The following is a 14208-nucleotide window of genomic DNA, read 5'->3' as shown; positions in this document are numbered from 1 at the left end:
TTAAACTCAGCCACGAGCTCTGACCTCTCGTAGCTGCATTTGAACTGTGGAAGTGCCTTTTGAGCGAGGCCCAATTGGTGTGATTTGCTGTTCCACACAGAAAAGAGATGCTATTTCTCTAAATACCACAAAACTACTTTCATTTAAGACTTTTGCAGACCAAAACCCCAGCAGGTTGCCTATGATCTGCCTTCAGCGTGAAAGATTTCTGCTATTCACCGTGCCCAGGTAGCAGCAGCCGCAGCATTGTCGGAGCCAGCGGCCTAACAGTGTGAATATAGAAAATTATGGATAATGGGAAAGCAGTTCTGAAATCTGAGCGAGATAATAACCACCGGTGCTTGTGGCAGATCAGAGGTACAGCTCAACAAATGCTGGGCTGAATTGATTTTAACATAAACAGACAATAGCAGGGGCCAGGGTTTTAGTGGAATTTGGGAATCTGAAGGTGCAGGCGGCCACGCTGCTGCATTTAGATGGTTCTGCCTGCAATTGTAAACAGTTGGAGGCAGGAAACTTCCAGCTTTTCACAGTGCCACTAATCACCTGCATACCTCTGGAAATCTGGCCTTATCTAATAAGTTAAGAGTGTTTCACCTGCAATCTGTTTCGCTTGCTTTATTCACACCTAAACGCACGCTCTGAAATGAAGCTTTTCTGCTGAAGGACATGTTGGTGAAAAGGTGGTTTAGGGAGAAATAAAACACAGACTGAAACCTGTGCAGTTCTGTATGATACATGGAATTTCTAAAAATAAAATGTAAGAGGAGAAATTCTCAGAAATTCTCCAGTATCGCCACCCAAGAGCCTCTGCTCCCAAGCAGCAGCTCCAACACTGGGTGCACATCTGCAGGGCGATACCAGAGAGTGTGTGGAAAATGGATTTTGGCCCGTGGATCCCTGGAATTTAGGCAGGATAACTCCAGGGAAGTCTGGCAGCGCTGCTTTCAGCTGCAGTCCCACACATGCAGAAGAAAATCTATATTAAAGCTGCATTAACCCTCTCAGGCATTCCTAAGCACAGCATAGAAGGGTCTCCCTGAGGGATCTCATTATCCATATATCCTTTCAGTCCTCTTTTTTCTCCTTAAGATGCTCTTAAAATGGCAAAATCTCTTTGTCACATTAACATGACCCATCTTTACCCCTTCGCTAAGATGTCAGTGCTTTGTACATCTCATTTTCTGGTTTTTGCTCTGTCATTGTCCAATGTTTTCCATGCAACAGATGGAAATAAGAAATGACAACTTGAAATGCAAAGCCTCTATGGACTAACACACAATTAAGGAGGTGTTTAAAGAGAAGAAGTTTGACAGTATTTGGAAAAGAAAATCAGATTTACCAAGGGTGCTAAAGTCTGGTACTGGTTCTGGGCCAAAAAAGTGCATATACCTTTAATAAAAATTAGCTCTAGTATCAGTTTGTATAGAAATCTCATCTGAAAGGCAAGGCCATTTCAATCTTATTAACTTTTTATTTGCTTTATTTTTCTACTTGCCAGCATAGGTTCCAGAGGAACATTTGATTAATTTGTGCTGTCTGCAAGTCAGGCTTTTAACCTCTGGGAAAGCTCTAAACACTTTAAAAGCTTACAGCCTTAAAATGGATTGTCAAAGTGAACTTAAACTAAATAGAGGTCAACAATCTAAGGGTTATTTGGGCTTTTCCAGGGAAAATGATGCTCGTTGGAAAGACTGGGGTTTGTGGGCTGGTTACAGTGATTCAGTAGCCCAGCTGCTCCCTGAATGCAGAGCAGCTGCCTGAGCCACCGCTGCAGCTGGGAACAGGCAGAGCAGAGCAAGGAAAATGCAGGAAAATGGATTTTTGGAGGGAAGGGCTGCTGCTGGATCTTCCCAGGGCTCCTGAGCATTGCTTTGGAGACAGGAGGGTCAGGAGATCCATCCCACACGCTCTTCAAACATAACTTGATTCCCCACGTTTCATTTTTAGCAATGAGAGAGCCCAGAGGAGGCTCCAGGATGAGCAGAGGGATGGAGCAGCTCTGCTGGCAGGAAAGGCTGGCACAGCTGCCATTGTTCAGCCTGGACAGGAGAAGCTTTGGGCTGAGCTCAGGGTGGCCTTGCAGGGCCTGAAGGAGCTGCAGGAAACCTGGAGAGAGACAATTGCCAAGGGATGGAGGGACAGGACACAGGGAATGGCTTCAAACTGACAGAGAGTGGGTTTAGATGGGATATTAGGAAGAAATCCTTCCCTGTGAGGGCAGTGAGGCCCTGAGGTTGCCCAGAGCAGCTGTGGCTGCTCCTGGATCCCTGGCAGTGTCCAAGGCCAGGCTGGATGGGGCTTGGAGCAGCCTGAGATAATGGAAGATGTTCTTGCTGAGGGCAGGGTGCTGAAACTTGATGAACTGGATGAGCTTTAAGGTCCCTTCCAACCCAAACCAGTCTGTGATTTTATGACATCGCACAAGCCAAAAAACCCTGTTCCTATTGCGATATCTATCAATGTCAGTGTGCAGCTACACTGAGCGCTGTCACCTGGACCCAGGTCTCATCTCAAAGTCAAAACTGATCTCAAGAAAGAAAATCTTTGTTCCAGTTTTCCCTCCTCTTCCCACATTCCCTCCCCCTGCTTCGAGCTGCACCCAAGTGAGCTTCAGTTACAGCACAGCGTTCTCTCTCATTTCCTTGGGAGCACATGGCACAGAAACAATCAAAGCAAGGTTAAAAAACAGTAAAATTCACAAACCCCATTCTGACCAGAATAATTCTCACGTTGAAGGAGCAGTGTTAAACCCCACATTTAATAAAAACAAAGCTCTTACTTTCCCAGGGCGAAGCATTCCAGCCTGACAGAGGAGCCCTTTGCCGCGTAGGTTGTTTCTGGGAAACGCACCTCAATCTTTGGCTCATACTCCCCCATCACACCTGTGGAACATCAAAACAGCTCGCTCCAGCTGAGCCCCAGACCTTCTCGTGCAACACAAGCTCAGGGTAAAAGGAAAGGTGGCATGAATCACTTCAGAGCCTCGTGTTCCACCCGTGGCGAGCGGCACATGATGGAGCAGGTTTAACCTCCGGGGTGGAGTTCAACCCTCTGCTGAAAATCCTGTGAAATCTCTGCATTCCCTGCATTTAGGAGTTGAAGAGTGTGATTTTATACAAGTTTTACATTACAAGTCTGCTGTGCATCAAGGTTTTCGAGATAATTTTGGGTTCACACCTCTTATCAAGCAACACTTTTGCCACTAGTCGCTCTCAGGACACTCTGTTGATCCCATGCTCAAGAAAACTAGAAAATTCCATATCCAAACTACTTGCAAAACTCTTAAAATTTCTTTAAAATGTCCAAATGTGAGTTGCAGACTTGAGGAAGGCCGATGTAATTAGATGGAATTATCATATTTGAAAATCTGCCTGAGCATCTGATAAATCACAGATAATCCAATATTAATTTAGGGCATTTAATTTTGCAGCACGTTTGGGATGGATTTAGGAAAAGAAACTTTTAGCTGAACTTCTTAAATATCCTTCATGTATCTCACAGTGAAACTCATTCCAACTGTAGGGATGAAGATAAATCAGGTATTTTCCTGCAGTGTCTTTGCCCAGATCCCCCACAGAAAATGAACCAATTCTTGTTTTATATTTAACAGGCATCTGGATAATTTTGCACATGCAACTTTTACTGTTGCCTCAGAGGCTGCCAGCATTGGAGCCAATCCAGAGGCCACCAGAGTGAAAGGGAGAAGATAAAGAGATCCAGAAAAGGAATAGCATGATGAAAAGAAAAAAAAAAAAGGAATCAGGAAAGATCTTAAGCATCTCCAATCAGAGCTGGTGCCAAATTATTAACTTTGGAGCTGAGGAAGTGCAGCTTTGCTTTGTGTGATCTGCTGGTGTTATTGAACAGGACAGCCTCGCAGTGAAAGCATTATTCCATAGTGCACAGCTGAGTTTTGTTTATCCTCCAAATCCAACTCTGCACAGACTTTTGTCACTGATTGTCACCGCTGCTTTGCAAACAGCAGAAGTATATTGAAATTTAGGTGGGCAAACTCACAAAATAAACTTTGTGTACAGATTTCCAGGTCTATATTTCTCCCTGTGAACATTTAATTACAAATGTTGCCAGGAAGGCGTTTGTACATGTGCAGGGGAGTTTCTCACCTCAGCAACTCGATTTGAAGCAGCTCTCTGGATTTGATATTTGAGCTATACTTAGATGACAAATTTAGAAAGATTTGTCAGATTTAAACCTCAACACAGGCACGAGGTGGGAAATATTAACGTCCCATGTGACATTCTCTTGTTATTCGGTGACATTGAGAACTTTCTTTGTGTGTGCATCTCCTCACCCCTGTCCATGACAGCTCAAACCTCACTGGTGCCTTAGGATTTCAGCATTTATATTTTCTATCTATTTGTAACCCTGCAGTTCTTTAGTGCAGAACTCCAAACTCCACACCCAGTGCCAGCTGCTGCTTCCCCACTTTGGGCAGACACAGCAATTCCTCTCCAGGCCTGGCAATCAAGGACACCTCACTGCCTCAGGCCCCAGAGATGGAAACAAAAGGGACTTGGGGGCAGCAAACTTGGGCTAAATGACTTCATTACCTGAGCTGGAATTGGAAAATCAACCCCCAAAATGCAAATGGACCAAACTCATAAAAGTGTAAAACCTGTGGTCCATTTTTGGGTGCAGGCCCTGGGGGGCTTTGTCTGCCCTAAATGTCCCTGCAGGCCTTCAATGAACAGAACTGCTTTTTATTCCCTTCATTCTGCCTGGCCTCTGTTTTTAGGTAGCCCCAAAAGTCATTGCCACTGTGGGGCCGTGTCCTGCTGCACACCCTGCCCTGGGTGAATTCCCAACACCTGGAGCAGGAGCAGGCGGGTGTTTGGAGGCAGCCAAGCCCCGCTGTGGACTCACCATCGCCTCGGAGGGTGAGGGCAGTGGGGGGCCCCCAGACCTGGCGCTGAGCCTGGGCGCTGCTCACGGCACAGGTGTAATTCCCAACATCCCACGGCTCCACCTTGGCCAGGTACAGGTTTCCTGTTGCCTGGGAAACAAAGCGCCGGCTGTCTTCCCGAAGATCCAAGGTGTTATTGTTGAAGATCCAGGTGTAGGACAAGGCTGGAAAACAGCAGACACACATCATTCATCCCCTCCAGCAGAACCCTCTCCCCTGCGGGAAGAGCCAGGCAGCTGCAGGGAAAACCACCGGGGAGACACAAATTAGCACAGGCCAGGTAAGCATTGCTCAACTTTTCAGCTCATTTCAAGCCACTTCAGGAGGTCACAGCAGCTTCTGTCCCCTGCTACTTCTCATTTTCCTGCTCAGCCTGCTCCTAAGCAGGAATGGCAGCGCTGCAATGGCGTGGGAAAGCTGCTTTAGTAAATAATTTCTGTTTATGGCATTTTCCCTCTGAAAATCCAGGGGGAAAATTGCTGCTCGGTGCTACAGCTCCTTTCTTCACTCTCAAAATGGAAAAACTGAACTGGCAACATGGAGCTTGATCACTGGATTTTCACAGAGGGATGAGCTCAGCTGCACAGAAGTATTTTGGAAATGACTAAAAATTTGATCCTCTTGCACATTTGATAATGAACATTCCCTTTTCTTCCATATTTCTTGCCCCATCCTCACTTCCTGCCCCTTTTCCCACAGGGTGCTCCACAATGCAGATCTTCATAACGTAGATCTATTAGACCAGGCAACTTAAAACTGATTAATTTGGCCAGCCCACCCTGGAAAAGCAGATATCCTGGGAGTTTGCCATTCCCTGTTCTTGGGAAAGACTTTTGGGCCAATCCTTGGGCACTGAGGAGCAGGTTCAGAGCTGGTCCCTCAGTGTGGGGTCACCCAGGGTGTCCTGCCAGCCCCTCTCTGCAGCTGCTCCACACCCAACAGCAGGAACAGGATTCAAACCCTGTCTTTTACAAGCCACAGTAAATCAGAACTTTCCAAATCTACCAGTTTAGCTCCTCTTAATTAAATGCATAATTCATAAGCTAACAGTGTTCTGCCAACAGCTTCATTTTTACACATTTCCCCCATCAACAACCCCATTCCAAAAAGATTATTTACGTTGCTTTTCCCCCCCTCAGCTCCGGCTGGGGAGCAGTATGGTAATAAGTCTGCAAACTCCAGTAGTTTTGTGGAGTTTTATGTTATCAGCTTCCAGCATTTTAGGACTCTCATTAGAAATGATGCATCTCCAGGGAGCAATCAATGACACTTCCTATACTTGGCTAAATCCTGCAACAGGCTCCGTTTTACTGCAGATAATGCGAAACTTTGCCGTGCTCTGCAGTAAACCTGGGCGATGCAGCAATGAATCCTCAGTGTTACACGAGGTGTGTGCAGGTCCATGTGCTCAGCCACAGGATTAAAGCCCCACCTTGGCACATTTACTGCCCACGGACTTGGAGGTGCCTTAAAGCATTTATTTACAGGGGAAAATCTGGACCAGGAGGGGTTTTCTTAAAGGAAATAAGGGCTGTAGCCCCGATGTGATCTGTCTTGCAGAGATACACAGACTGTTTCCCTGTCTCAGGCACAGGTTTTGCTGACTGCAGACTGTCTGGGCAAGCAGACCAAAGTGTGCAAAATTCTGATTTCAACTCATTTTTTGGAGGTTTTTAAGCTGCCAGATGGGGACTCTACAGAAAACGCTGAAGATTTGCAAAGTAAATACTTTAATCTATGTTCAATTAAATGTTGTCTTCATTTCTGTGGAAGAAAAACCTTGGATCTGCCCCCTCCCCACATTTCCCAAAACACTGAGGGCTGGTACCCCAATGTTCTTTTCCTGCCAGCTGGAGTTCTTGCCTTCCTCCTTACTCAGACCTGCACTAAGGCACCTCTGGGCAATAAAACCACTCCGAGTGCTTGAACCTGACATTTGGATGCCCAGATTTCTAGGCCAGGATAGTGTGTCCAAGAGAATCTGGAAATAATTTTAAGAATGAGTAATAGGGAAAAGCAGCTTGGAATTTCTCTGCCAAAGTTCTGGTGGTGGCAATTAGAGAGCTGAAGAAAGCCCTGACCCCCTCTAAGGGCATCCCTCTTCCTGCCAAGACTCCAAAAGGACGCTCAGGAAAGATCTTTAAAACATTTTATGGCATGGAACCAAAACCCAGACTCCAGCCGTGGGAGCAGGTGATGCAGCTGAATTCTCTGTGCAAAACAGAATCAAATAAAACTCTATTAAAGCCAACTTTGTGCTACACAGACATTCTTCAGGAGGTCAATCTGTGAATTAATTAATCACTAAAAGAGAACCAGACCTTTCCTGTCCTGATTTCTGTTCTCAGGGGACTCCAGCTGACTTCATTTTCTGAATTTTCTCCCCACCATTGCTTCAGGGACTCTTGATGAATTTTCCCATCAACTGGGAACAAGCACAGGCTCCTCTTAGTCATATTTAAATCCCTTTTTCCCCCCAGTATGAGGGATATTAACACTCCCCCTCTCCTAACTGCAGCTTCATCATCACCCATCTGCAGGCCATCCTTGCCTAGAGCCTAATTCAGCTCCAGTAAACTCTGTAGAAACCCTAATTTTAATTGACTTCAGTGGGAGCTGGATGAAATCTCAAGAGGGAGGAGCCAAACTTTAGAAATTGAACTTTTTTTTTATGCTCTTAAGGCATAATACCAGCAACCTACTTCCCTAACTCAGTATCTTTTCTTGGAAACTTACTCCAGCAACAGGTAATAGAGTAGAAAATCCAGAACTGTGCCATAAAATCTTCCATTTGGGGTCACTTGAAATAAATCAGATGAGCAGATCCACTGAATGAGCCAAAAAAAGGAGAAAAAGCCCTTTGCTCTCACTTTTAGAGCAGAGCAGGAGTTATTTTATAGTGCTGCAATATTGGGGTATGTTTGCTTGGGGTTTTTTGAATCCAAGGGAAGTGATTGTGGTGCCAATGTCCCTTCTCACCCCAGATACCCCAAAAGCTGCTTAACCCACCTCACCTTCCAGGTGGGCAATGCCTGAGCTTGGCCAGGCTGGAGAGCATCTCCCACCTCTGTCACTCCTGAGAGTTCTCCTTCATTCCTGATAATCATTCCTGATGTGCTGATCTGGGAACTGAACATCTCAGTGCTTCCCTCAGCCCAAGCAAATCCAAATCCAAATCCAAATCCAAATCCAAATCCAAATCCAAATCTGTGCTGCTGGCTCTGCAGCTCCAGGCTGGGCTCAGGGAGGGGACTCTCCCTCCCTGTGGAGCTGAGGGAAAGCTGGATTAAAGATTCATAGGAGCAGAGAGAAAGGGACTCTCAGCCCGTGACTGAGGCACTGGGCTCTATAAAGGGAGAGACACTTCAAACCCTCCTTTCAGATTAGGCACTTTATCAAGTGCAGCCTTTAATGGGAAATGCAGAAATCAAAGGCCCTTTCCAAGCACTGCTCATCTCATCCCATCCTCTGCACACACCCATGTTCACGTTTCACCTCCTTCACCAAGCTGAGAATTAAGAATTTTTACCCCCCCAAAGCAAGTCCACAGGGCTCCTACATCCTTAGGAGTGTTTTGGGGTTTATTTAGCAATATCAGCACAGAAGAAAGCCCAGATCCTCCGTCCCACTCCCAGCCCTGGCAGCTCTTCCACACAAATAAATGCAAATGCAGAGTGATCCTGCTGCTCTTAACAAGATTAGCAACTTCCTTAAAGCTCTGCAGGGAGCCAGCTCGGAGGAAACAGGCTTTAGATCAAGCTTCACTTCTAAGGAAATAAATGAACAGTCCACCCCATAGTCTTGTGTCAAGTATTACCATTTAGGCAGCAGCTTCTTAAGCACAGGCAGGTCAAGCTCATGTGTAGCTGCAGAAATTAAAGCTTCTTCCAATTTACTCCCTCCGTGCCTTTCCCTGCCTCAGAGCTCTCTGTAAACCGCTTTTTTTCACTAGTAAAATATTACTGTATGCTGGTTACACAGGGGAAAGGGCTGGAGAAGTTAGAGCAGAGATGGGATGAGGTTCAGGGAGAAATGCAGCTCCCCTGGTCCCCCTGCCCTGCTGAGCCTGGCTAACAAGCAGAGCTGACCCTGTGAGGTGTGGTGATGAGCATCATCAATAACAGCAGAAAAACTGTCTATAAATTAGAGAGCAGGGACAGGTAGAGGGAATAGAGGGTTTGGGGTGGGTCAGGTAAGCTGGGGCTGCCCTGCTCTTGCTTTCAAAACTAATTACAGGCTGTGATGTTTCTATTTTTTTTATTTTTTTTTTTGTCTATTAACTGTTCACTTTTAATGTCCTAATTGATCCAAGATAGAAACTTGGGTGGGGATTCTTTTCTTTTTCATGCTTGTGTTTGATCAATCTTAAAACTCCTAATATTAGTTCACAGCAACATGAAATCTCCTTTTTGTTCTCTGAGATGGTTTGAAGCCAGTGTGGAAGCTGCTGGAGCAGCGCTTTTTGTCTGTTTGTTTGTTTGCTTGGTGGGTTTTGTTTGTTTGTTTTGGGTTTATAGCTGACTAATATATTTTTGTCCTCTATTTAAATGAATCACTCGTTTCTCTTGTACAAAAATAGGTTAGCAGTGCTCTCAGTTAAGAAACCAGCACACAAAAAAAGGGGCAGCACATCTTTCCTTGTCAACTATATTGGAAAATTAAGTTTAATTCCAATTGAGCTTTAAATATTTTAAATATTTTTGACCATAGGCCAACACTTTTGGGGTCTGACAAGCAGCTGAGTGTCCTGATGAGCTCTGCAGAGTTTTCCTGTGAGCAGGAGGTTTAAACCCAGAGCTGTGGTGCAGGACCAGGAAAACTTAGCAATGTGAGGGGCAGAAAGAGAAGTGAGACACTTCCCTAGAGACCACGGGTGGTAGAAACACTTCTGCAGCTCTTGTTCCATCTTCTTGATGTTATATGGGTGGAATTGAATTAATGACCCCTCCTTGTTTTCCATTCCATTATTTCTATTCCTCTTTTTCTATTGTTATCCTGACTTTTAGAGGTTGGCAGGAGGTTTTACCCAGTGCTTCCTATTTCAAATTTCCTATATTAATAGCAGCTGCTTCAAACAACTGCTCTACAGAGGGTTCCTGTCTTCCTTCAAGTCATTACATCACAGGAAAGGCAACTCTTTCCCTCCTGGTAGGGCTTATCTTCCAAATTCCTTGACATCTCTCTAATTCCTGACACGTTTAAAGTGCTGCACAGAACTCTTGTAATGTGAAGCACAGTTTGTAATCCTTCCTCCTGTAGGTATTGTGAGGTGGAGGCAGGGGTTTCAATTAAAAAAAAAGACCTAAATATACAATCCTTTTCACCAAAAACAACTTCCCGAGCATCTTGAAATAATCTCTGACTTCTCATGGCTCTCACCACGTGCTCCATCCCCATGGCACATCATTTTGGGTCCTACACAGAGTGTTTAGGGATGACAAAAGGACTCGGGCTCTGTTCTCTGGGGACTTGTTTTTGCAGGTTTTCCAGGACTGTTGGCCAGCAGCTCCCAGCCCCAGCTGCAGCAGCACTCTGGGAAAGGCTTTGCTCCTGGATTCCATTTTGTCAGTTCAATTAATCTGGGGGGAACTCACCTGGTAACTCTTTCTTTGTTCTGAATGTTTTCTTCTTCTCCTTCCTATTTGTCAAATCATAATTTTACCCTGCAGCAGGAGGGAAATAGATAGTTCACCGGCCCCAGGATGGATGTGTTGTCTTTCTGCCTGTCCCACTGATACATTTGAGGAACTCTTTGAAGCCTTTTGTGCCCTTAAGGACCAGGTTTCACTTCATCTCCTTGATTATATCCTCCTTTCATATGGCTGTAAAAACCCAGTGAACTGACACTTCCTTTCCATAGGACTGGAGGGGTTCCTACTGATTGATGGGTTTTTCTCCCTCCCTGAAATACTGCATGCTCTTCCTGCATCACTATTTACCTTCTCCTGGGACTTTGGCTTATAACTCTGTTTCTTTAAGGAGGATTGCTGGGAGCAGGACATGGAAAACTGCAGCTCCTGTGGATGTGTGGTCACTGCTGCCAAAAGCAGGACGTGAGTCACCCGAGAGCTGCTCATTCTTTAAGTCCAGAACAAGACAATTTGGTAACTATGCCATTGATATTTCCCCTCTATTTATAAATACCTGCTTTACTTGGGTAAAATTTTCACCTGGATTTACCCCACTCAGAAAGGAAGAACTCCAGGGTCTTATGGTCAGCCCTCCCAAAATAATTCATCAGAAAACTCCTTTTCATTCCCCATCTGAAGCACCGACAATTAGAGTGAAACCTGATCTAGGCCCTCCTTTAATCAGGCAGTTCACCTCTCCAGAAGCCCCTTCCAGCCTAAAGTGTTCTCTGATTATCAGGAAGGAATAAAATCAGGGATTCAAGAGCAGAAGCCAAGGCTTCATGACAAATCCAGTGTGTCTGATGCAGGACTCAAAGGAGGGCACTGCAGCAGCAAGCACTAAAGGGGAAAGGAGCCTTTCCATGCAGACCTGGAGCAGATTTGGTGTAGGAAGAATTGCTGAGCTGCTTTTCTGCCATTCCATGAGGACCCTGGGATATCCAGGAATGTCAGCAGAGTGTCTTGGAGACCTTCATGCCGTCCTTGCTGTGTCCCAAGGAATGACAGGTTCTACTCCCTAACAAAATAATCAAAAGGACCCTAAAAATGTGTGTACCCAGTGTCTTTTGAAGAAACAAAACCCAAATTTGTTGTCAACCCCAGAAACTGATGCACAAGCAAATTCCAGTGCCAATCCCACAGGGAATTCTGGCTCTCCTGAGGCAGAGCAGGGGCTGCTCAGGCTGTCCCTCATCGTACCTCCGTGGTGGGGAGGAGTTCCACAGAGCAGGACCACTCCTTGTCCCTCTCTCACCGACACCGGGCTCCTCGCTCTCGTCTCGAAGTTCTCCAGGTCTTGAGGGAGAAGGAGAAAACAAGGCCTGGTTATTATCCTGCAGATTCCTTCCCAACTGCATCCCAATTTATCCAATTTATTAGCTCAAGAACAGTCATGTATTGGATGGCAGAATTTAATTTCATTGAGAAATTGTACGCAAAAATAGCTCACCCAACCTGGTATCGTGGATTTAAAAGATCATAAAGGTTGGAAAAGACCTCCCAGATCATCCTGGATCAACCCAGATCAACCATAACTGAGTCCTTTAGCATTCACAAAATATTTATTCCTGCAGCAGTTCTACTGCAACTCTGGGAATTTGTGTTTACAATTTCTATTTGCAAAGCCAGTCTATTATTCCACGACTTTTTCCAGCATCATTTTTTGGAACTTGCAAGACTTAATCTACATGGATTGGAGGAAAAAAAAAAAAATGCATTTTGTAGTGTTTCCTTTTCTATAGAAACAGAGAACAGCTGTGTTCTATATATACAAGTGATAATTAAAGATCAGCAGGACTCCCACAGAGTGTAGGTTTAAATGATGATAAAAATATGTTGTTTTCTTTAAGATTCTGGTCTGGCCTAAACTGGCTGCAGTGTTTGGATATGTTTTAATTGCCATGAGTTTTAGCACTGGTTTTAAAGGGGAGGAAGAGGGGACTTTCAATGGGAAATCTGTCCATGCCCATCTCCCACAGGTGATTTTTATGGCTTTTAATGTCTATTTTTCACTACACCTAATACCACACTTAATCTGTTGCTTCCTCACGTTTCACTGAGATGGTGAGGAATTATAAGCCTGATTCCCGTTAATTCAATTACAAAACATGACACAGGAGATGTGCTTAAAACAAACAAAAAAAAAAGATTATTTACTATTTGATCCAGTTCTCATCCTAATGAGAAGCCTTCCCATTTTCTTACAGCCATTTGGGAAATGATTGCTCGAAACCCATTCAAAATACATTTTAATACAATAAATATCAGCTTCCCCTTAAACCTCTTTATACCACAGAGCTGTAAATTGCCTGCCCTAAGCTCATTTTATTTACCTTGCTGCAGATTCTTGTTTCAAACAATTGTTCCATTTTTCATCAGCTGAACACCAACCTGAGCCAGAGTTCAATAGAGAGAAACAGCCCTCGTTGGTCAGAGCAATAACGATTACTACCTGTACAGCCTCAGCTATTTATGTCAATATATCAATTTTCTCCCCCTTAGCTGAACTTTACACAGTTAATTTTTCTTTTCCTCCTCTTCATCTCCTGGATATTGGTCTCCTATGAAGACATTGTCTGCTCAGAGGGGGCTGGATTGAATTAAGCACCTGTAGCACCTCCTCGTGCTGTCATAGCACAATGGATGGGGCCTGTCAATACATGGGGAAAGGGTTTTAAACTCTGATGTTCTTTTAATTGCCTGCTGGCTACAGCTCTGCCATGGATTATGGGTAGCCCAAGAGGAAAAAAACACAAGAAAGGCCAAGAAAAATAAGTAAAAAAAAAAAATATTTAGTTGTATTCTATCCTGTAATTCTAATTAAAAGACAAAATAGTAGGTGGGCATAATATGATTAATTAGAGTTTGGCTTCATACTTAATCCAGTCTCTGAATTTTTGGATTTATTTACTCATTTTGGAAATTCCATCTGAGGAAATTTACTGCATTTTCTTTCTTTCCTGGCAATTATTTTCTGAGAAGAAAAAGGCCAGCACCAAATGTCTGTGTGGAAAAGCAGTCCCTGGAGTTCCTGTCAGGATTTGCTTGGGGTGCCTGGTCTGAGGCTTTGTGCCCTGGGACAAGGGGAAAAAAGACCCTCAAATTCTCATATTTATTATGTTAAATATTTTAATTTATTATTAAATGTTTTAAAAATATTAGAAAGGTGCAAAAATTCTGATTTTTTTTAGGATTCAGGTGCTTACAACAGAAATGGTCACAGTTCCCTTTCCTCTTTCCCTCTGCTGCTAATATGAAACAAACTGCAATTTCTACTTAAAAATAGAGTTAAATCCCCCCAAAAACTCTGGGGCAGTATGGAAAATCTGTGCAGTCTAAGTAATTCTTCCCAATATTTTCACTGTGGGAAATCAGCCCTATGTTTTTTGGGTTTTTTTGGGTTTTTTTCTAAGAACAAAATTTCAGTTGTTATGAGACATCCGAGAAAGGAGGGAGAAAAAAAATAAAGGAAGCGCAGTGCAGCAGGAGGAAAAGGTTTTCCTGACAATTGAGAATTAACTGTGTAATACCTCGCTCTGAAATGGGAATAGATTTTGGAAAGTAATGAGCTGCTAGTAGCAATTTTTAGTTTAATGACACAATATGTCATGTTATCAGTTTTATTCTCATTTTAGGTGCTGTGTCACCTGT

At 44.1% G+C, this 14208-nt stretch overlaps 1 protein-coding gene across 1 annotated transcript in view; it reads right to left on the bottom strand.

Annotated features, from left to right (window-relative positions):
- The window catches only part of CNTN6 (contactin 6), a 73534-nt gene that overhangs the window by 45281 nt on the left and 14045 nt on the right, over window positions 1-14208 (bottom strand). Inside the window, exons 2-4 of the mRNA XM_058844934.1 lie at window positions 11758-11853; window positions 4888-5091; window positions 2783-2885 (exon numbers count right to left, since the gene is read on the bottom strand). Coding sequence (XP_058700917.1) covers window positions 2783-2885; window positions 4888-5091; window positions 11758-11853 — 403 coding nt within the window. The remainder of the gene's footprint in view (window positions 1-2782; window positions 2886-4887; window positions 5092-11757; window positions 11854-14208) is intronic.

This window comes from Poecile atricapillus, chromosome 9 (genome assembly GCF_030490865.1).
Source record: "Poecile atricapillus isolate bPoeAtr1 chromosome 9, bPoeAtr1.hap1, whole genome shotgun sequence".
NCBI classification, from domain to species: domain Eukaryota; kingdom Metazoa; phylum Chordata; class Aves; order Passeriformes; family Paridae; genus Poecile; species Poecile atricapillus.
This window is presented reverse-complemented; position numbering and strand designations above follow the sequence as displayed.